The 22,269-nt window shown below is 49.3% G+C and overlaps 9 protein-coding genes across 9 annotated transcripts; 4 read left to right on the top strand and 5 right to left on the bottom strand.

Annotated features, from left to right (window-relative positions):
* Positions 1-1,746: 1,746 nt before the first annotated feature.
* Positions 1,747-3,887, top strand: FMAN_13872 (uncharacterized protein; the record flags this gene model as incomplete). Its single annotated transcript, XM_041833394.1, has 2 exons — positions 1,747-2,270; positions 2,318-3,887. The coding sequence occupies 2 exons, from the start codon at positions 1,747-1,749 to the stop codon at positions 3,885-3,887; spliced, it is 2,094 nt and encodes a 697-aa protein (XP_041683763.1).
* Positions 3,888-5,676: 1,789 nt separating this feature from the next.
* On the bottom strand, positions 5,677-6,240 carry FMAN_13871 (uncharacterized protein; the record flags this gene model as incomplete). Its single annotated transcript, XM_041833393.1, has 1 exon — positions 5,677-6,240. The coding sequence occupies one exon, from the start codon at positions 6,238-6,240 to the stop codon at positions 5,677-5,679; it is 564 nt and encodes a 187-aa protein (XP_041683762.1).
* A 1,181-nt stretch (positions 6,241-7,421) lies between these two features.
* FMAN_13870 (uncharacterized protein) lies at positions 7,422-8,633 on the top strand (the record flags this gene model as incomplete). The annotated part of the gene is made up of 5 exons (XM_041833392.1): positions 7,422-7,765; positions 7,813-7,971; positions 8,021-8,049; positions 8,103-8,338; positions 8,388-8,633. The coding sequence occupies 5 exons, from the start codon at positions 7,422-7,424 to the stop codon at positions 8,631-8,633; spliced, it is 1,014 nt and encodes a 337-aa protein (XP_041683761.1).
* A 665-nt stretch (positions 8,634-9,298) lies between these two features.
* On the top strand, positions 9,299-10,618 carry FMAN_13869 (uncharacterized protein; the record flags this gene model as incomplete). Its single annotated transcript, XM_041833391.1, has 2 exons — positions 9,299-9,972; positions 10,024-10,618. The coding sequence occupies 2 exons, from the start codon at positions 9,299-9,301 to the stop codon at positions 10,616-10,618; spliced, it is 1,269 nt and encodes a 422-aa protein (XP_041683760.1).
* A 988-nt stretch (positions 10,619-11,606) lies between these two features.
* On the bottom strand, positions 11,607-13,839 carry FMAN_13868 (uncharacterized protein; the record flags this gene model as incomplete). Its single annotated transcript, XM_041833390.1, has 3 exons — positions 11,607-12,581; positions 12,630-13,549; positions 13,593-13,839. 3 exons carry the CDS (start codon positions 13,837-13,839, stop codon positions 11,607-11,609), a joined length of 2,142 nt encoding a protein of 713 aa, XP_041683759.1.
* Positions 13,840-14,418: 579 nt separating this feature from the next.
* FMAN_13867 (uncharacterized protein) lies at positions 14,419-15,432 on the bottom strand (the record flags this gene model as incomplete). The annotated part of the gene is made up of 1 exon (XM_041833389.1): positions 14,419-15,432. The coding sequence occupies one exon, from the start codon at positions 15,430-15,432 to the stop codon at positions 14,419-14,421; it is 1,014 nt and encodes a 337-aa protein (XP_041683758.1).
* Positions 15,433-17,450: 2,018 nt separating this feature from the next.
* Positions 17,451-18,959, top strand: FMAN_13866 (uncharacterized protein; the record flags this gene model as incomplete). Its single annotated transcript, XM_041833388.1, has 6 exons — positions 17,451-17,644; positions 17,695-17,779; positions 17,838-17,983; positions 18,033-18,252; positions 18,303-18,731; positions 18,780-18,959. The coding sequence occupies 6 exons, from the start codon at positions 17,451-17,453 to the stop codon at positions 18,957-18,959; spliced, it is 1,254 nt and encodes a 417-aa protein (XP_041683757.1).
* Positions 18,960-19,275: 316 nt separating this feature from the next.
* FMAN_13865 (uncharacterized protein) lies at positions 19,276-20,084 on the bottom strand (the record flags this gene model as incomplete). The annotated part of the gene is made up of 2 exons (XM_041833387.1): positions 19,276-19,376; positions 19,433-20,084. The coding sequence occupies 2 exons, from the start codon at positions 20,082-20,084 to the stop codon at positions 19,276-19,278; spliced, it is 753 nt and encodes a 250-aa protein (XP_041683756.1).
* Positions 20,085-20,497: 413 nt separating this feature from the next.
* Positions 20,498-22,013, bottom strand: FMAN_13864 (uncharacterized protein; the record flags this gene model as incomplete). The annotated part of the gene is made up of 2 exons (XM_041833386.1): positions 20,498-21,884; positions 21,943-22,013. 2 exons carry the CDS (start codon positions 22,011-22,013, stop codon positions 20,498-20,500), a joined length of 1,458 nt encoding a protein of 485 aa, XP_041683755.1.
* Between the last annotated feature and the right edge of the window lie 256 nt (positions 22,014-22,269).

Here is a 22,269-nt window from a genome sequence, read left to right as displayed (position 1 = left end):
GCAACGGAATAAGAAGACTATTCTATCTTTATTCAACACCTAGTAGAGCCTTCAGGATCTTGTGATGACTAAAGTATTTCATCATATTCAAGGTAGGTTGCAGGAAAATAATTTCACAAAAGCTCTGGCTACCAAGTCTCTGTCTGGCACCATCTGGGCTTTTTTTCAAGATCACAAGTGAGCAAAAGACCAAATAAATCTTGGGGTGTCATAGACAGAAGTGTAATCCAGGCCAGGTAGATAAACTTTGCAGAGGTTCGCGATGCTTTTAAATATGGTCATCGGCTACACGGCACAAGTGCCGGGATACCTTACATTTTGAGGCAGGCTTCCTGTCGTATACATCCGAAAAAGACACTATTACAGTAAATACTTCATACGCTGTAACCTTCTCCTACTTGAGAATGCTACACCGCTCCTGGGAACCTTCCTGAACAGGCCAAATGACTCGTTATCCTTATCCTTCACCTTATCAAGCCCCATTTTCGCAATTGCCAACTTCCCAAAATGTCGACAGTAGCGAAGCAAAAGCCCTTATAAGCGAAAACTTCATACGTTTACGGCAGTTCACTGATTAAAGTTTTTCCCGCATGAATAGCAAAGAGGCACAGCTATTTAGCCTTGTTTATGAAACATTTACTAAGCAAATCTCGGCAAAGTACCTCGAGTTTCACGATTCGTCGATCTTTAACCAGATCTGCCGTCGACGATATAGGATGCGGAATGTCTTCCTCCGAGGCCGTTAATGACGTTGAATCGGATGAGTATAAGACATCGAACGATACCTTCGTTCTCGAATCCAGATTTTCTCTCAAAATTCGTAAGCTTAAAGGTAATCGCCGAGTCTACCGCCGGTAGGGTTGGTTATCTGATGAAGATCAATAAATCCGCCGAGTATAGCTCCGGCTAAATGACCGACGTCAATATTCGGGGTAGTAATATAATACGGTCCGAATTAGGCCTTGAGGGTTGTCCAATAATTTTTCACTGAGAGGAATATTGGTTTTCGGAATGTGGTCTTCCGAATTCCTTGATCGGCGATAAGATGTCTTGGAAGCCAACACTCACTTACAGCAAGATAATCAAGATCGAGAATCTTCGATGAACTTTCAATTCAAGATAGTAGAAGTCAACTGACTCTTTGAATCCCAATAGGCGGCATACGTTCCCGTGCTTCCAGGCATCTAAGAATCTCGGCTCCCACTCCGGACGGGCCAACTGCATTGCAACGCTGATCTGGCACGCAATTTCACACAAGTTCACAGCATGACCTGCCGAGAGATGTTCATCGAGGCATGCAGCGAACGGAGCAAGCGGCTAGACGGTTAATCGGGCCTGCCATGGGCCGATAACCAAAACAGGACCCGGAAGCAGGCGGAGAAGTTTGGTTTGATAGAGGTTCTGGAGTGAGGAATTAGAGTTTCCCCGTGGGGATTCTTGGGATGAATCACGATGGCCGGAGTCGAAGCGGGATGATGCAACTGAAGCATTGGGCGTATGGGTAGTGACATCGCGATGGATCTTTGCGTTGGTGTTGCTTGATATCCTGGTCGAGGTCTGGGCCCGCCAGCCTGGTTGGGCTCGACGATGGCACGTCGATGTATAAAGCAGGTGTCATCCACCAGCCTGTCCATAACACAAACTCAAAACTATATCACCACTACTACATTCTATAAATGATCACTGGATGATCTCATCTTTGCGCAATCTGCGAATATTTTTGATATCCATTTTGAACATCCTACGATGAACCGTCAAGGGGGTAGCGGCAGCATGGCACTGCTAAACTCCCTCTCACTACTGCTGGCACTTCAAGTCAGCTCAACATACGCTCAGGGACTTGAGGGCTATGGATTGACTTCATACGATCCTGTCTGCGCTGAAGCATGTCTTCGATCCTTTACTCCTCTGATGCTACCGTGCTCAAGCATGCACGATGGACACATGGCGACTCCACCGGCATGCCGAGCCAACGACACCGCGTTCTTGACGTCTGTAGCTTGGTGTATGAGTGAGAATTGCGCTGATGAAAAATTGTCAAAGATTGAAGGGTACTGGGAGGAGTGGATTACAGGGAGCAAATTCGTTCCTGCAAAGTGGTCGTACTCGCAGGCTCTCATGGAAGTTGATCCGAAGCCACCTCGGTATCAACTCAACATGACAGACAAGGTACTCAACCAGACATCAGTTCTCGCGCCAGTCGCATACCTCAGTCAATGGAACTCACTCTGTGCGACGAACCATGAGATGATAATGGGAGCACGATACGGGTATGTTACTCAGTTTCCCCCAGAGATGAAGTTACTAACTTGTACAGCATCATTCTTGTTGTCATTGCCGTTGGAATACCGATTCTAATGACATGGTCCGGCTATCTCCCTCTCATCCCATCAGTCTACGACACACTCAAACCATACATCCTCTATCCAAGCATGATCGGCACCTACTCCGTACGTCCACTACCATTCAAACTGGGTAATGCTCCCTCTGTTGGTCAAGGTCTATATATCGCCTTGATCCTTGCTCTCGTCGTTGTCTTTACCGCCATCGACTACGAGCTCCGTCAGCCGCATGCCAGATTCATGGGTGAACGGCGAGAACTACTCGCCTATCTCGTCTACCGCACTGGAGCTCTTGCATTCGCCTTACTTCCGCTAATCATCCTCTTCCCCTCGAGGAATAACCTCCTCTTGTGGCTGTCGAACTGGTCACGGTCGACTTTCATCCTACTTCACCGATGGATGGGCCGAACCTTTGCTCTTCTAGCTGTCCTGCACGCTATTTTCGTCTTGGTTGGCTCTGACAAAATGGGCACTACTGACTGGAGGCGTTGGGGCTCGGTCGCTGTCATCTTCACTGTGATTACCTGCCTTGGTAGTGGACTTTACGTTCGAAAGGCCAACTACGAGCTTTTCCTGCTTATGCACATCCTCATTGCTGCTCTTGTCATCATCGGATGCTGGTATCATCTCATGCTTCGGTACGCCTCTATTCGTCTCCACTCTCCCGGTTACACAACTGGACACGAGATCTGGCTTTACCTTGCCATCGCCCTTTGGGGTTTCGAGCGCCTTGTTCGAATCGTACGAGTCATCAGGCTGGGTATTCTGAGATCCAAGGTTAAGGATATTGGAGCTGGATACGTTCGAGTTGATGTCCCAAGCGTTCGTTGGGGTTTGGATCCTGGAAAGCACGTTTTCGTCTACTTCCCAACGCTCGCTCCAATGCGACCTTGGGAGAATCATCCCTTCTCAGTCATTCCTACGGTTGCGCTTCAACGACGAGGAACTTCAGCCACTCCTGGATCTCCAACCTCACCAGGCGCTTCCTCGGGATTAGACGATATTGAGAAGTCGACAGCTCAAATTGCAGTGGTCAGGCAATCATCTGCCTCAGCTGAGATCTCAGCTGGAGTGACACTGTTCATCAAGAAGTCGACCGGTATCACCAAGTATCTCGAGAGCCATGACCGCTTACTCACTTTCTTGGAGGGTCCTTACCCAGGCAGCGACACACGACAGGTCCTACGCTGCGACAGACTTCTTCTCATCGCTGGTGGTGTTGGTATCACTAGTCTGTTTGCACTCATTCACAATCACTGGAACGTCAAGTTGGCCTGGAGCGTCAAAGCAGAAGCTCGATGCCTCGTCAACGAGATCGAGCCAGCCCTTGATGCCGTGAACACTGCACAGACGGACATTAGAATTGGTTCAAGATTTGATGTTGCTGCTCTCATCGATGAAGAGGCATTGGCCGGCTGGAAGAGAGTCGGCATCGTGGTATCAGGTCCTGGATCCCTTTGTGATGACGTTCGAGCTATTGTTGCTAGCATTGGACGTAACTCAAAGACTGTGTTTGAACTTGAGGTGGATGCCTACTCCTGGTGATCTCGATGTGATGATAGAAGACTGAGAGAGAAGGCACGTGATTGTTGGGTTGTTCTTGTTTCAGCATTACTTATCGTGTTTATGGTATCATGTCAGTTACGTACCAGGTAATTTACTACATTGCCTAAGCCAAGACTTTTACTTAAACGAACTTGAACAAGATCTGTGATGACCCAGTTGTGACTCATGAAACCCCGTGCCAGCTGTCTTGTGTCGTGCCCGTTGCATCTTTCTTTTTCTGCGCTTGCTTCGGCTTTGTGAATGACAGATGCACCTCCAAATTTGCCTAAACGGAACGTAGGCAGTCTATTCCTTGACGTTCAAAGCAAGGTTGCCCTAGCACGACACTAACTTGCCCGATGTTCACAGAACATGCAGAATGGTGTTACTCCTCTTCCCGCTTCATCTCTATGCTCATGGATCCTCTGGAGGCCTTCCGACCAATCTTCGGCGCGGCCGGCTCCGTTATCTTACAAGATGGTTACAAATCAAGTGGGATACTTCGGTCGTTGAAGGATGTGAGAAGTCGAACCACTGTCAGCACCGAGATAAGAAGTAGGGTTACAGTCAATATGGTTAGCATACCACGTGGTCGAGCCTTTTTGTTCCGTATCACGGTTCTTGGCTGTCCTGGGCGTACTACATACATGGATTGGTCCCAAAAGTCTTTGCCGCACATGCAGGTGAGATAATGCAACACCAACCCTCTATCGCACGCTCAATGCAACACTGCTGCTTGCCGTAGTGATCCCACTTCGGGTTGGACCGAGAAATATGGAACTTTCTGGCCTTTTGTGCGAAGTGGGAGAAGTATACAGGCTGAGGTTACATTAGACAATGACAAGGAAGTAATGATATGTATACTTCAGGTGTTAAGTTAATAATGTCCTAAGCTATTGGATGTCCGGATCGAATCACCTACAGTATCTTCAGACATGTCTGAGAGACCAACTGACTGAAATGCGTGGAGCTATACCAGTGAAAGAATATGAGCGCTCTTTATTATAGTTTCGTTGATATCAAAATCAGTCTGAAAAGGTTTTAGAAATCCCTGTTCCCTAAATCCATTCCGGGACATCATAAGCTAGGCGGCAATACTCTATAAGCAGAGCTCTTGTAAAATCTGAATCTTGTGAACGGTATAATTTACGAGTTGGTGATTACCTGATAATCGACATTCTCGAGATGGAGTCTCCTAAGATGGAATCTCTTAGGATGGAGTCTCTTAAGATAATAATAGATAAAACGATAAAGCCTCCAATTGATCGAAAAAATAGTTCAAAGCCCGTTACACTCTCTGACTGATTTACGTGAATGGCCGTGCACCAAAGTTATTTTTTCTCATCATGACTCTCAACCTTAATCGCACCAAGTTCCGATGATGGTTTAGCTAGGCCATAAATCCTAACGGGAACAACATGATCTTAGTCATCCATTAGCAAGGGTGATCAATATTCGTTTACTAAATGATACCTGTCAATTTTTGGCCTGGATTACCGAGTGAGTAGTGGAGCTCTAAACCGGCTGTTTGGTCTGACGATTGCAGCTGATTTCTGGCGGCAGAAGATTTCTAGATTTGTATAGTTTGTCTAGTTTACTGCTTTGCGTTGATATGAAGGTAATAGAAAAGGTTTAGTTAGACAGACTTGCCGCCAAATGAGATACCTAAATAAATCGTTTGAGACGAAACCTAAAGTAATTCTTGGTATTGCCGAGGTATGTACCAAGAGCTCAAGGCATAGAGTAAAGTCTCCTTGGTATAGTGTTCACTCAATTACATTTTACATCCTTATGCAGATGATCGTCCCATTCGTTCCAACCATTCTCCCAGATCAAACTCCCCCTCCCTTAAATCCCGTGGATTACCAACGAACATGAACACATGGCCAGAATCGTCAGCAGGTTCCTTTCCGTCTGTATACCGAATAAGGCATGGCTTGGCTTTGTAGCTGTTGGTCTCGTACTGCGCCAATCTCTTCGCATGAGCAACAGACTGCACATGATACACAGAACCACAGACTTCTGCATCCTGCGGGCCATCTTGCATAGCAGGATACTGTCCCCAGAGTTTCCGTGTGTAGCCTCTGATCTTGGCGGGCCGCATCGTGGGCTTTTCTTTCAGCCTGAGGATATCGGCGAGCATCTTTGAATTCATCAATGTTCCGTACACGAAATAGGGTCCTGTAGGTGGCTCGAAGAGATCGGCTTGGGCTGCATGCCTAGGAGGCTGGTAAAACCAGTCTTCCGGGTCTCTTCTCACTCTCGGCCTGAAGGAAGATGCTTTCGACTGTTTCTTCGGGAGAGCAGGCGGCAGCGGAGGCGCCGGCGGTGGACGGGGTGTATCGTTAGACATTATCTGCGCGTATGACAAAAGCAGCCGCTGCGAGATCCTGGTGCATCAATATGCTCAGAGAGGCTCAGGCCACTGATCTCATCGTCTGTTTTCTATGAGGAGTTGCACATGTCTGCGCAAGGCTGGCAGTCAAACGACGAGTTGCTGCCCAACGACTGTGAATCTGTGATTACTGTGATGATTAAGCAACAATGCTACGCTACAGGGTAGTAACTAATAGCTACGTTGTCTACAGAGGAAATAAACGTCATATCTTTGTTCTCTTTGTGGAAATGTTAAATTTATCAGATCAAGTCTATAATGCAACGCCAGCCTTCCACCATAAGCCATGGTTAATTACGATTGAACTGAGGGGTGAGGTTGAGTTGGGGCGGTCAACGAACTAAAATGCCACATTCCGAAGCTCAGCTACTACGCCGACGCTAAACCATCCTGCGGACCGACATCACGAGTCTCGAAGCGACAGTCTGTGCGTGCACTTCTCCACGCGTGACATTCGTTTATCGCCAACCGTTGCTGTGATCGTCGCTGTACAACACTTTGACTTCCGCTCGGAACGGTGCGCTGAGAGTCAAAGCGGCAGAGACCAGTCACCAAGTCACCAAAATGAGCTTTCAACGGGGATGAAACGGTCCAGATTGAAGCACGCGCCTTGCAAACAACAGTGCCATTTAGAGTTTGCCGTTCCCAGTTTTTGAGAAAAGCCGTTAATTAGAAAATGCAACGCTGCTACGCCGCAGAAACAAATCACCATCAATTAAAAGTCTTGTCCTTCATCTGAGACAGTGCAAGGTCCCCTGCATGTCAAAATGCAAGGATCGCCGACCGTTTGCACAACGATCAGAGTGACGAAATGAAGATTTCTCACAGAGAATGAAACATTACTCGGGTCAACGTGTGCGCTTTGAAGTGGGCGCAACGATGCCCGTTGAACGATAGCTCAGTCGTTAGCTCAACAGCCCTAGTCTGAATCCTTCAACATCACACCCCGTAACCGAAGCGCCCACTCACGAGGGATTTGAATGATCCCCGGATCCTTTCCCTTGGGTAACGACCCGTTCCCCGCAACCCGGCAATTCGCCTCCCCCAACCCCATCCATCCATCTCGCTCTCCTCCACAATCTCGCTCTCTCTTTTCTCACAATAACATGACCTCCAGTGTAACAACACCATGAGCAGGCATGGCATCGTCCCCGGACGCAGCCCTCAGGTTAGCATCGACTGCTATATGCGTCGCCCTCATACTAGCTAGGTGTCTGTACCGCCTCATATTCCGCTGTCACATCCACAAAACATGCCACCGACGATGGCGCATCGACGACTTTTACATGACCATCGCGATACTGCCGCTCATCGGGCGCGCTGTGTGCGTACTCATCTCGTTCAGGCTGAATCCGGACCACACGTATGATCCTGCGACGCAGGCGGACGCGCAGACTTGGGGGGAGAGCGTGGAGAGTATTGATGGGGATAGAGAGCTTTCGCACAAGCTGCTCATACCGGCGCGGATATTCTATGCCCTGTTGTATGTGCCAAGATACGTTTGAGAGGGGATTTGCTGATTTTGGATAGTTTATGGTGTTTGAAGCTGGGGCTGTTGGCCTTTTATTCTCGCTTCATCCATGTCTTCCGCTGGGGCAAACCCGTCACGGATGCGCTTTGGTGGTTCATCATCGCCACATTCATCGCGGTCTTTATAACAACTCTCGCCGAATGTCGCCCTCTATCACTGTACGTTCCACCTACAAATTGTCTCCAGGCATTGCTAACGAGATGATAGAATGTGGGCGCTTAATGACGATGATACGAGTAAGCAGCGACGAAAAGTTTTCGCCACCTCATGTCAGCTAACATCACCACAGAAGTCGCATGCAATCGCGCCGTCGGCAACCTGATACTAATGGCAGTTTGCAACATAATAATAAACATTGCGCTTATAATCCTCCCGTTTCCTATGCTTCGACATCTCCGGCTCGATATCAAGGAGAAACTACAGCTCGGCTTCTTGTTCAGCGTCGGCGCTGTCCTGGTAGCCATTACGATCCTCCGCCTCCCTCTCATCCTCAACGAATCCGTGTCTCAACGATCCCGATCAATGGTATTTTCTCCTCTAATTCCCGATGTTTTCCTTTTATTAACGTGTGTAGTGGGCTTCGGTTGAGATTTTCTGTGCATGCATCGTCTCCAACACCCCTTTCTTCTACGCTCTTGTCAAAGACATGAAACGACAGCACGACGACCGACCCGAGCGATCACCATCGAACGCTACAAATCCAGGGGACTTTGGCTTTTACGATCTACAGAGCCTGCCATCTTCCGCGGGTGTGCAGATGCCTGCGAGGTCATCGCCTGAGACGTCGAAATGTACAATACGGTATTTGGAGAATGTTTGAGGAGCAATGTGGGAAAGCGCTTATGGCGGGATAGTTAGTTAATGATACCCAATGCGAAGAGATATGTTAATGAGATTTTATTCGTGCAATTGCTGCTGTTTTCTAATTCTTGTAGTTTGAGGATCGGGCGAACGGATGCAGTCATCCGACCAGCCATTACCCTTAGGGCGATGTCGGACATTGCGTGGTGAACCGCGTAGAATTCTACTGGCAGAAATAAATATCAACAGATCAATTGCATGTCGAATACGATTGGCATGTGCATAATTAGATAGACTTTAATTAATTTAGACCAAACTCTCTTGATACTGCCAAGATCACAGCTCCGTTCAATCGGCTCCGGGTTCTTGGCTCCCCGTATTCGACAGTCACTTTCTATCCTTCAACGCGGTCTCTTCAGATGGGCTTCAATCAAGTGCCTAGTCAGTTTATAGAGACAAACACTGTTATGTATAATATCAGTCTTTTAAAGTCTTGGGCTTCTCAAAACATAACGGCAGTTGATGATCAACCATAAAATCAGCGTCGCTGCAAATCCAATACAGTGGGGCTGTTGTCGCGCCAACCTACGACCCTCTGTGACATCAGCTCCAGCTTCAAGCATCGATCTCTAAAAATGCCCATCAAACGAATCCATCATCAAATCATGTCAAAATTACGCCAACATGCTTGAACAGCGTGTAGCAGCTTGGCTCGACTCCCTCCCCGATGAATACGTCCCATCCGAATCCCTCTCCAAGACCCCCAAGCGAAAGGCAGCGCTGCCTAGTCCGCCTACTTCAGATTCAATGGAGGGAACAACTCCAAAGCGCCGTCGCCTCATCGATCCAGATCGTACACCGCGCGCTGCAAACCTCCCTCCCCCTTCGTCAGCCGGTTCGTCCGCTTCGTGGTCTGAATCAGGGGAGGGGTCGCGGTCGAGTTCGCCAAAGAAACAAATGCTCAGGCTGAGGCTGGAGGAAAGAGGGCTTGAATGCAGACAATTAAATGTCGACACCGCGCCCCCGGTCATCTCCAGTCTTCTTGATACAGTTCAGGAAATCGGGAGTAGGATTGAGATATTGCCTGTTGACAAGAAGAGTGCTATTCTGGAGAGCCCATTTGTGAGGGAACAGAATACGCGCTTGTGGAGGTTTGCATTCAAAGAGGGCGACGATACGTTACCAGGACGAGTTCCTCTCCCAGGGGAAATAGCTCAGATCTGCGATTTGGCGCGTTACTGTCATGATACAAATCATGAAGAGGCGGCTTGGAATATGGAGGTGCATCATCGTCTTCTCCAAGCTATCCTGAGACAACCTGACGCTTCAACCGCCGAGTCTCTCAACTTCACTTCCTGGTAAGCTTTCCGACCTCTGCATCACCAGTCTTCCAGCTAATTCTTTTCCAGCACCACCGCTCGTCCACATCGTCGCTTCGTGCCCTACTCCTCGACTGCCAAAATGGTTGACTTCTGCCTCTACCTCAATCCCTCCGATTCCCCCGCCCTCCAAGCCCTCGGCCGTCGAACACCAACCCTGACCGTAAACCACACCGACTTCGCGCCGCTGCAACTATCCCCCATAGTTCTGAGCATCGAGACTAAGCGTCCCGGCAAAGAACTCGACGCCGCGCAGCTCCAAATGGGAGTCTGGCATGCCGCGCAGTGGGCTTTCCTCCGCTCCGTTATTGGCCTTACATCACAGCCCCTGACAGCAGAGGAGGAAATACTGCGCAACCAAAAGGCGAACGAGGTTTTGGGGGAACTGGGGTTTATACCGGGGATCATCGTGCAGGGCCATCGCTGGCTGTTTGTGTTTTCGACGTTGGAGGGCGACAAGACTGTTCTTTGGACGGAGAGACAGTTTGGCACGACGCAGAGTATTCTTGATACGTATGCTGTTGTCGCGGGGATACGGGAGTTGGCTAGATGGGCGAGAGATGTCTACGTTCCTTGGTTTAGGGCGAATGTTCTCGATGGGTTCCAGCCCACCGAGGTTGGATGAGCCTGCAAGTAGACAAGTTTGGATGATGGGGGGATGAACTTTGCAAGCTCTTTGGACGCTGAAAGGCCAGAAAGAGCTTGCTAAGCCCATCCTTCGTTATCCCAAACGTGTCGGTACTTTTACTATCCAGCATCGGGACGCGCCTAGATCGGAACTCAGGATCGCTCGTCAATGCTCAACGTCTATGAACCAGCCTTCGCGAAGATTGACCCAATAGCTGGTGCTGCGAAGCTTGGCCTACAAAGGCTCTGACATTTGGTCAAGATCAATCAGTCGGGTTGCGATAACTAGTCACGCCAATAACCTACTCCACTGTTCGAAGCCATGCATCAAAAGCCATGATGGAACGTTGCCGATATTGATCACAGAAGGCACGCGATGCCCGCAACTCGTCCATATACGCTGACCCCTTCGAGACGATCAACCCTACCAGTCGCTGAAGCCGTGTCCACCAACGCTGTCTTTGCAGGCGGTCCGGATCTTCGCAAAATGCAAGGAGCCTTGCGCTGATACCATTGTCTGATCACGACGACTCGAACCAACCATTGCCACGTTTCCATAGCACCGCCGACTTATCCATAATAGCATGGACGAACATCCTCTCTCCAAAGCGACCGACGACCGATTCCGAAACGAAGGATAACACCTCACGAGTGCCATCAAGACTAGTCCCATCTGACATTTTGGAGCTAATCTTCCATGACACGGCTCAGACATACATCGAGGCCTCTGGGGACCTGCACATCGGCCGATCAATTATTGATTGAGTTCACTAGGTACGGGCCTTTTTGTGCTTGTCTTTCGATAGCCATAACCGGCACGCAAAGAGGGTCAGCTACTCCTGTCTGGCCAACATTGGGCGTGCTGCTGTACACCAAGTTAGAGAGTCACTCCAGGGCTGCGAGCAACAGTTCAAAGCCAAATAATGCGGCCACGATCAATACAACTTTGACACGATTATCATAACTTCGTAATCATTATCCAGTGACTATGACACCAATGGCCACCGACGTAAATCCCTACAAACCTCCATCCACGTACAAACATCGCCAGACGGCATCCCCTCCGCCTCATCCCTCCTCCTCCAAACCTCCACCAACACCTCCTTCGACGCCCTATAGCTCTCAAACCCACTCCTCCCAAACCCCTTATCCAACCACTCCTCTATATCCCTCCTCTGTCTCGCCCTCGCCTCCGCCCCCGCTATAAACGCAGGCCACGCCGTCCCAGGGCCAAGCAGATTATTCCTCTCCAGCGCTTCATCAAACGCGTGCAACGACTCAACAACATCATTGACACTATCTTGCAAAACCAAGGGATTAACATTGCGAATGCGACGGTAGAAGAATATCACCAGCGCGGAGGCGAGGGCGCGTACCATGTGCATGTGCGGTGTTCCGCCTGGGGCGCTGGGACTGGCGCTCATGGTTGTGCTCTCGTTGTGACGCGAGCGGAAGAGACAGACTGCGTTTTCGAGGTATGAAGCGCGCGGCTGTAATGCCATGAGCGCTTCTGCGTCGGACTTTTTAGAGGCGGACAGACGATCCATTACGTTGGCGAGGCGTGTTATCTGCGACACCAGACTGAGCCACGTCTCTGGAACACCGTAGATCTGCATATACATGTTCTCATGATCCTGCGACGCATCTGCGAGGTGAATATCTTTAATATCGCGCTTCGTCTTCTGACCATGGAGTTTTCGCGGTTCGAGATGCAGGAAGTTATCGAGAGTCATTTCGGGATTGATGGAGCGTGAGATTGTCGTGCGGAAGGGTGTTTCAATGGCGTGGTTCTCGTCGAGGTATACGTTTAGACTCTCGGAGACGATGCGCATCCAGGCGTAGATGTTGTGGAGGAGGCGGGCGCGGCGGGATATACTTGGTTTGGTGAGGCCGCGCCAGCTTATGAGGCGTTCCATTTCCGTGAGACACCAACGGGTATCTGTTTCATTGCCGGAGAGAAGCTATCATGGTTAGTCTATGTAGTAGTGTATGGTAGTAGGGGAACGTACTGCTGTCGCTAGCACGGCACTTATACCCATCAGTTGCTCCTTGTATTTCGCCTTATGCGGTCCAGGCTGCGATTCCTTTTCAAGACTGATTTTGAGATGTTGTTTCGCAGCTTCATATGTCCTACTTGAAAGCGATTTCCAGTGATCGCCAGGTCGAGCTAGATTCGGGAACGTGATGGAGTTGAGAGAGAGGTGGAATGACGAAACAGCTATCAAAGCGTAAAAAGTAGCCAGATTAGCACGCTTGATCTGATCTCTGTCCACATCCAGCATCGTCAGCTCGCTCAGCGTCATTATAGCAGAAGGATAGTGAAGAGTCTTCCAAGCTGACTTTTCGTTGATGGGGAGAGAACCCATGTGGCTGATGACGTCGTCGTTGAAGTGCTTCAGAAGAAGAGGTGCGTCCATCATGAGATCAAGCTGTGGCCATGCAACGTCATCGCTTGCTGTGTCAAAAGACACAATGTCCAGAGATTCAGAGAAGCCCATGTTGGATTCATTAGGCCAATTGAGATTCATGGGCAGAGTATCGAAGTTGTCGAAGGGGAGTTGAGGGGGATTGTCGAGAACGCTGACATCCCAGGTGAATAAATCACCCCAGTGGAGGAAGTCAAGGGACGTGGTTGAGAAGTCATTAGAGGCAATTTGATCGCTTTCGATGGTTTCTGAAAAGTCTTGGGTCTGGTTCTCGGAAAGAGTGTCGAGATCCATGTCGTTGAATGAGACATGGTCTGAAGGCGTTGTAGCGGACTGACTTGTTTCGAACTTGAAGACCTGAAAAGGACCAACTTCGCAGGTATTCGCTACATCGTCTTTAACATCCAACCCTTTGGACTCTTCATCGATTTGGTTCAAAGCAGCCGTCACCGTCGACGGAACATTCGTAACAAGAGCATTGCTCATGAGCTCCCTATCCTCCTCTACAAAATTAGTCCAGCCCAATCCATAACACGATTCACATACCAGTAAACAAATGCCTTCTCGAATACTGCTCCGCCCCAACATCAGCAATCTGCGTAGGCTGTCTATCATAAACCTCCCTCCCCGTCGAAACCAACCATCTCAGCGCCGGCGTGAAACCCTCACAGTTGAGTCCCGCCTGCTTACAGCGATTGCACCTCGGCAGCGACTGATCACACTTGAGATGACGTTTCCGGCATGTCTTGCACCCGCCGAAAGAGTGCGTTCGTCTGGATTTGGTGTTGGACATACTAATTCGTTTGGATCGATACTAATTCAGTTGAAGATGGGGGAGTGAGGGTTTGTCTTAAGAGGAAGGGGATCGGGATTGCTTGCTTTTTTGGGAGGGGGCTTATCGGCGAGTGCGACGGGGATTGGCGAATTAGAACCTAGGGAGAGAATCGGGAGTGTTTGATAGGTTGGGGGAGGGAGCTAAAGTGCTCTAGTGTGAGGCTTGAGGCTTCGAGATTGCTTCTCCGCGTGACGGGCGATAGTGGCATTTTTGGTGGAGATTTGGGAAAGACAAGACAAAGGGCGTTAGTCGGTTGTAAGTTGTGGATACCTGGACATGATTTAGATCGACCTCTTATCTTAGAATGGCATCAAGTACTCCAAGTATTGAGAAATTATGAGTATGCAATGATGCAAGTTCAAAATAGAGGAGGTAGAGTTCCAGAGCATAACTGGCAGTCTGTAAGAGCCAAAAGGCAACAAACCTTGTTTCGATCTGTGGAATCACGATGATGCAGACAACTGAGATAGGGACAATACTGTAGTAAATAAAATTCCGCTATGCTATAAACTATCAATCTGGATCCCGTCTCCCATTTTAAGCCTTGGCCTCAGCAGAGAACAACTTCTCAATGCGGCGGTTATTCCACTCCCAAGCAGTAACATCCTCATACTTACAAGGAACACCCTCCTCAATAAACTCCTTCAGTGGGAACAGAGAAGCACTTCGGTTAGGCTTAGCAAAATAAGCGATAGAGTATCTCTCAGGGATGACCTGCTCGCCATCACCAGCCTTGATAGAAGGAGGATACGTAACGCGATGACACGCAGCCTTGAAAGTATCGTTGGTTAATCGCTGCAGAGAATCGCCGATGTTGAGGATGATATCGGTGGGAGAAGCAGATTCAACGTTGTTGAATGTTCCAAGGTTCTCTTGGTCCTCGACTTGAAGACCGCCGACAGAGTCTTGGAAAAGCATGGTGATGGTGCCGAAATCAGTGTGCTCTGCAATGCGGGTTGCTGTTCCGTCTGCGAGTTCTGAAGCAGGAATAGCAGGGTAGTGCAGGATTCGGAACTCATTCTCAGCACGGTTATGCAGCGCCTTCAAGTGATCAGGAGAAACACCAAGAGCAATAGCAAGCGCCTCAAGAAGCTGCATCTCCGTCTTGAAGGCCATCTCATAAAACTCCTCCATGAAGCCTCTAAACCCAGGCAACTCCTCTTCTGGAACCCAAAGGTTGTCGACAAGCTCATCAGTCGCCGATCCAAAATCCACAGTCTCTTTGATATCGCGAGTCTTTAGCGGTCCAAGGCCCTTCTCGTAGCCACTAATGTTGGCGACGTTTTCCTGGCCGACGAAGGAGTATCCACGGTTGGGGTTTGCCTGGGGAGGGTGCTTGGCGAGCATTTTTGTCTCGAGGGGCAGGTTGAAGAAGCGCTTTGTTTGGGCGAAGAGCTCGTGGATGGCGGTGGAGGGGATGGGGTGGTTGATTAGTTTGACGCCGCCGCGCTTCTTGAGGAGGCGGAGGAGGGAGTCGCAGAAGTCTTGCTTCTGGGAGGGGGTGCCGAAGAAGAGGGACATGTCGAGGGTGTCTACGTTGATGGCGGCCATTTTGGAGGTTGGTGATGTTGATGAGAGTGATGGAGAAGAAGTGTAAGTGAAGTCAGACTGAAGATGGTTGTGATTGTAAGTGATGAAGTGTATTGAATGCTGACTTCATGAGAGTTTATATACACAAGTCTTTCGGAAACTGTTACTTGTTTCCCAGACTCACATCTTTCCATTTCAGTCATCATGATCTAAATACCAGTTTACGTCTTCAATTCCAGAAATATGCCAGTTTCCCAAAGAGTTTAGCGAACAGCTATCAGTCAATGCCGGGCTAAACCGTCAGCATAACAGCCCGGAAGTGCCGAAACAACATCAAGAAAGATAGTGAACCCGACAGTGAGACTAGGCCGTCCCCAGATGGACAGTTAGAGTGACGGCTATCATCGCTGGAGTCGAGATAAGGATGAATCGTCTTCCCCACAGGCAAGCTGATTGTTAGTGCGTGGGGAAGAATTGAGGGCTGCGCAATGGGCAAGAGATCCCGAGGTGACCAAAATGGCTGACTCGCTGGGTTGCTTACCCTAGACCTTTTCAGAATGCAGCGAACTCAAATAAATGTATCGCAAACCGTTGGAAGGGTTACTAGAACGTTTAACAAAAGACTATTGAGATAAGAAAAAAGTTCAAGCCCATAAAAGCGAGCTTACCGTTCGGCGTTCACCATTGATGAAGCCGTTGATGTCAGCCCGAATGTTTTCAATCACCTTACTTTAACCACCCAACGTGGAGTTGCTCCACCCAGCCCTCTTACCAACGGGCTCAACTCTTGCCTGGCTTTGACGTTTCACCATCCGTAGAAACCTCGCATTGGCCTCCAATCATTCTACCCCGTGAAACGATCGACAGTGTCTATTCTTGGCAGTGGGATTTTAACGGTGGGATGCCGGATCGTGCCGACAAAAAGGGATGAAGGCCAATGCCCGGGGTTCATGCGCCGGCAATTCCGGGATAATTTGACCCGGAGGCATCGCCTGTACTCGCACGACAAAACAGGAGGTCGCGCAAGAGGTACGTGGTACAGAATTAATCGCCTGTTTTATCTGATCTTGTCATCTCAATTATTACATCGCCGGGAAGCGCAGTGGTAAAATTCTCCGAACGTCGTTCTTACGCGTTTGATACGCGACTGTTGACGCGTCGGATGACCACGAGACTCTTCACACCTTGACGGAGATGCTTTCTTTCACTCCTGAGAAAACAAGTTCCGTTCATCACCCGTACGTGATCCAATCCCAAGCCATCACAGCCGTTTCGTGTTCGCGATACCCTCCAGCATACGTGCCGAGCGGTTAAAACAGACCTCTCCTCAGTGAAGATCCCCCGGCCCTTTGGAACGGTAGTTAACCCACTGCAACCACAACACGGCAAAACCGGACCTTTTTGAATCACCTGTGCCCAAAGAATTACCCTCACAGTAAATGAGATGAAGTTTACCACCCATAAAGTTCCCGTATCTTCAATTACACCGTCACATCATACGCGTCAACGGCACGGCACAGTAGCATTTTAACCACCAGTGGCAGCGCCATCAGATCTATCCTCTCTCTCGGTAATGTAAGCGACAGTCAATGACGTAGCATCCAACCTGTCTGGAAATGGTCAGCCAACGCGTCCCCTATGCTTGGGGCCTAAAACATGAGACAGCCTCAGCAAAAAAGCACGAACGTAGCCCGGCAGATGCGGAAATGACAGGGGAGGAAGCTTTCTAGAAGCGGGGAGTCAAAGGGAATAGACTTTGCACTAGCGCTTCAATTCAGGGGATTTTAACTGCCGCTGCGACGGGCGCTGGGCATTGAGGCTTAATGCTCTGTTCTGCGGTGGCAGCTCATACGTTTTTGTTATTGCGATGCGCTGAAATTGTTCAGAAAGCTTATTAGAGTAGCATTGTAATGCAACGTTAATAACGACAAACATATATAACCCGCTGCTTACCCCCCGATCAATTAGCCGATTCTCATCACTCTCACTCATTTCATTTCTTACGCTCTTTTTTTCCTCGGTAAATTAACAGTGCAACAATGCCATCCTTCAAAGCCATCTCGGCCTCGCTTGTAGGCCTGCTGAGCCTTGGTAGCGCCAGCGTCATCCCCCCTGTTAACAGTGAGGGGTATTTGGTTGCCTCGACCTACTTTGCGGGGTTCCACGCCAATAGGGGATTTCCTGTCTCGGCTATGCCTTGGGACAAGTACACTGATGTGAAATATGCTTTTGCGTATGTATTCTATGTCGTGATTGGGGATGAAGAGGGCTAATGGGATGCAGTGAGACCTCGCCTGATGGATCACTCAATGTTTCTGGATCGCAGCCTGAGAACATTCCTTGCTTCGTCAAGGATGCTAAGAAGCATGTATGTTATCGAGAAACCACGATATCTACAAGATTGGGTTTGCTAACAATGTTTCTAGAACGTCAAGCCTCTCATCTCAATTGGTGGTTGGACTGGAAGCCGACATTTCTCCACCAACATCGGCTCTGCCAAGAACCGTACTATTTTCGTCAAGAATGTCATCAACTTTGTTGAGAAGTATGGCTTCGAGGGTTTTGACATTGAGTAAGTTGATGCTCCCTGAAACACCAAGATTGTGACTGACGGAATTCAGCTGGGAGTATCCCAACCGCCAGGGTCTCGGATGTAATGATATCAACGAGAACGACACCGCCAACCTCCTCGAATTCTTCAAGGAGATTCGCAAGGATCCCAAGGGTAAAAACTACTACATCACTGCCGCTGGATCCGTCTTCCCCTGGAACGACAGGACTGGTGTCGCCTCCAAGGATGTCAGTGGCTTTGCTGATGTCATCAACTACATCATGCTCATGGTATGCAACTTTGCCCTTTCACCAAACTTGATCTAGACTAACACCTTCAGAACTACGACTACTACGGTGCCTGGTCCGCCGTCGCCGGCCCCAACTCCCCTCTCTACCGCAAGTGCGATCCCCGCAACGACCAGGGCGCCGCCGAGGACTCCATCACCCAGTGGACCGGCGCCGGCATGCCCGCCTCCCAGCTCGTCCTCGGCGCTCCTAACTACGGCCACGGCTTCAAGATTAACAGCACCTCCGCCTTTGGCAAGAGCAAGAACCACAAGCTCCAGCTGTACCCCGCCCATAACTCTACCGACCGCTTCCAGGGAAGCAGCTGGGACAACGATCCTCTCATCGATGCTTGCGGTAACCCCAACCCTCCTGGAGGCACCTATCCTTTCTGGAGCTTGATCAAGGAGGCCCACTTCCTCGATACCAAGGGAAACCCTGCCTCTGGTATTGCTTCTGCTTGGGACAACTGCAGTCAGACAGTAAGTCATGCACCTGGAAATACATGGATATAGTACTGACTTGAATAGCCTGTTCTTTATGATGCCAAGCGTGAGATCTATGTCAGCTACGACAACGCTGCTTCTTTCTACGACAAGGGCAAGTTCGTTCTCAAGCACAAGCTCGCTGGATTCGGTACCTACGAGGCTGGTGGCGACTACAACAACATCCTCATTGACTCCATCCGATCTGCTGTTGGTCTGCACTAAGCTGCGGATGCAATGAGCCCGTGCTTTGACCTTGGTGTGGATTTTTAGACTGATGGATTGGCTTTGCTGGTCTTGTTAACACATGCTTAGAGAATCTCCTAGCTTAATGAAAATTTTCACTTCTTGTAAACCAATTTATTTGTGAATATGAGTACATTGATAGCTATCGAGTGTTGAAAATGCGAATCAACAATGAAATGCGTTATAAAAGACTAAAAGAGAAGAAGATATGTTATGCTTGCTATGGCCTCTGCCATTCCCCATGCTTGTCTGTGCAGCCAAGTCCGAGACCTTTACTGCATAATATACACTTGAATCAAGAGCGTTTGCCAGAACCTGCATGAATAGTAGCTTCGACAAAATCATGCCCAATATCAAGTCTGATACCCTCAGGGTTCTTAATCCCCGCTCCTTCATCTGCGAGACAGTTAGCAGGTCTTCTCAGCCAAAGCACATCGGCGGTCAAGACTTACACCATGTATGATCAGCCTCAGGATGAGGTCCAACAAGTCCAACCGAGCCCTTCCCATAAGGCGTAATCGAAGCAGCAACATCTCCGTTCGCAGAATACCTTCCGACAATCTTCCCTGGCTTGCTCGCATCCATACCCCTAATCACAACACCATCCTGAAAATACAACCATCTCTTATGCTCCGTCGTTCCCGACTCAAAAGTCCAATCAACGTTGATAACCGTATCTTCCTGGCCCTTGACCTGCGCCCCTCGACGCTCAATCTCCTGCTCCGTATCAACGCCCTTGGGAAGAAGATTATACCCATTGACCGGACCCGCGAGATAAGCGCCAAGACAGAAGCCAAGATAATGACCCCCGGATTTGACAAATTCTTGGATAGCCTTTTCATATTTCTTTGTGGAGCGATATGCTTTGCTCCAGTTCGGTCCGCCGCCATGGGCATACACCGTTGCGCCTTTGAGAGCCTCGATCACATCGATTGGCTCATTTGGACCAGCGAAGACGACCTCAAAGTTGGATGGGGAGGAGACCAAGAGGTCGCGGACGCCTTCAGGACAACCTTCTGATGAGGCTGGACCGCGGTATACGACTGCCTTGGGACGTGCTTGTGCGCACAGAGTGGCTGATACTCCGTAGGAGATGATAGCCATTGCGACGGAGAATGGGCTTCTGAAGTGCATGGTGTTCTGAGTTGGGCGATTGTTGTGCTTGTGAATTAGAGTCGATGGTGTTGATTTGGGTTCCGAAGCTCTTTCAGTGGTCTCGGCAGGCATATTTATATCCAAACTGCCTCTGGTCAGCATTCCAGACAAGTCGCCTCCCGCATCTCGGCACGACATGGCGTACAGCTCATCAAATCGCTTCTCAAAGTGCGTACAGATCCTCAATATAAGCAGGCCCTCAGCCGCATTGACAAGCAATGCCAGCCACGATTCATTAGCGCTTTGACGTCAGCACCTGATTAGACAGCGCGTACAAAGACCCCCCACTTGGTGACATGCTCTAGCCCTTTCAATGGAGCCGCTTCATCCCGGAATGTGCAATACATTAGATCTGAGATCAATTAAGATTCGGAACTTTCCCTTGAGCTCTTTGGGCGAAACACCAACAATGCTCCGTCATTCGCTGAGGGTCCTATCTCAGGCCATCGTTCCGTCTGTAATCCAGCAGCTCGCAACACCATGTCGTTTTCCAGAAAATCCGCTAATTGGCCACTGTCCCATATAATCTCCCTCCTGCTCTGCGCCCTCAACATGAAAATAATCCTGTGCCGAACATTTTCGTCCGTGCAGTACACGTAGAGTTGGAACAAAGCGGCGGTAAGATCGATTTTGAGACCGAAGCGTGGTCGGGATGGGTTGCACCATAGTTTCTCCAGTTGATCAAGCAGAATATTGCACTCGGCGGGATCAAGATGAGCTTCGACATCTTCGTCAACGCAGGATTGCTCTTCAATGAGAAGTTCCCATAGTTTATGCTGTATCCTCAGATTAAGAACTTTTTCGCTGTCAATAGGCTCTTTGCCAGCTGACAACTTCTTCACGAGAATTTCGAACTGGTATTTCCAAGCTTGTACGTTCTCTTGTAACATCGACCATTGCGTATTACACTCTGACTCTTCATTCTCCCATTCCTGATCAAGATCCCAGGAAATATAGGTCACTATGTCGTCAAACTCATTCATGACATCTTCTGCTTCGTCAAGATTCCTGAATTCTCTCTCGATTCGCGTCTGCTCTTCCCCCGCTGGCATTAAGAGATGAGTCACGTCTGGGAAGACGCGCTCGGGTGAGAAGATGGCGACTTGGCAGGCGATTGCGTGGAATATTGCAGCCAGTTCCTGGAAATCGCGGTTGGGGAAGTATGTCTTTGGGACATGGTTTGTGAGGATTCTAGTTCCAGACTCGAGATGTCGAACTGCTTCGCCAAAGTCCCCACGAAGACTTTCAAGAATAACGAATAATATGCAACATGTCAGGACCGTTGACATGTCCGGCGGCGACTCTTGGTTGCTTGTGAGTTTCGAAATAGCTTCATTGTAATGCTTCAAAACGAATCGATCAAGCGACGGAGCTGATGATTGGTTCTGCACTGAATACTGCCAATGCGTCGCCCCCAAAGCCAACACCGCATGCCGGACACATTCGCTACTTTGACTCGGAACAAGAATATTCCTCTTCCAGAACTCCCTATTCAGATATGGCGTGATCTCCAACTGGCTGATGATATCAGAGAAGAAGTAAACGTAGTAATTCGACTCGAGCGTATCGCCCGGTAGCAGAGGCACCGTTGGAGTCGACACCTTGGCAGCTAGAATTGGCAGAGAGCGGCTCTGCGTCTTTGTCGTGACGGCCTTTGATTGGGGTGTATATCCATCGCAGACATACCCTCCATCCTTGCATCTCTTACAAGTGGGTTTCTCCTCGTCGCACTTCTTGTGTCGTTTCTTACTGTATCTTGAATCAATAGGTCAAAGAGGGAGAAAAGCGGATTGTATGCGGGACTTACCACGTGAGACAACCTGTACGAGTCTTGCGGGAGAACGCTCTTACGCGCTCCGCGCGTATAGACCTATCCATTTGGTAACAAGAAGCCACGGATGATATGGTTGTCCCGATGAGCCGTGGATTGGCCCAGATAAGAATGACTGAGGATGTGCAGCAAGCGGATGATGATGCAGGGAAGCTTCGTCAGTGGTTCCATGCCAAGGCCCCGCTACTAAAGTTCCGGTCCAGAAGGCTGCTAGTCGCCCTCCCTGCGCGTATAGGCCAGCCAATTGCGTCTATTTCCTTCAGCCTCAAGTGTTAGGCAGCACAATTCGGCCAATTGCTTACG

This window comes from Fusarium mangiferae, assembly GCF_900044065.1.
Source record: "Fusarium mangiferae strain MRC7560 genome assembly, contig: FMAN_scaffold007, whole genome shotgun sequence".
Classification (NCBI taxonomy): Eukaryota; Fungi; Ascomycota; class Sordariomycetes; order Hypocreales; family Nectriaceae; genus Fusarium; species Fusarium mangiferae.
Note: the sequence above shows the minus strand (reverse complement) of the source record. Positions and strands in the feature narration are given on the sequence as shown.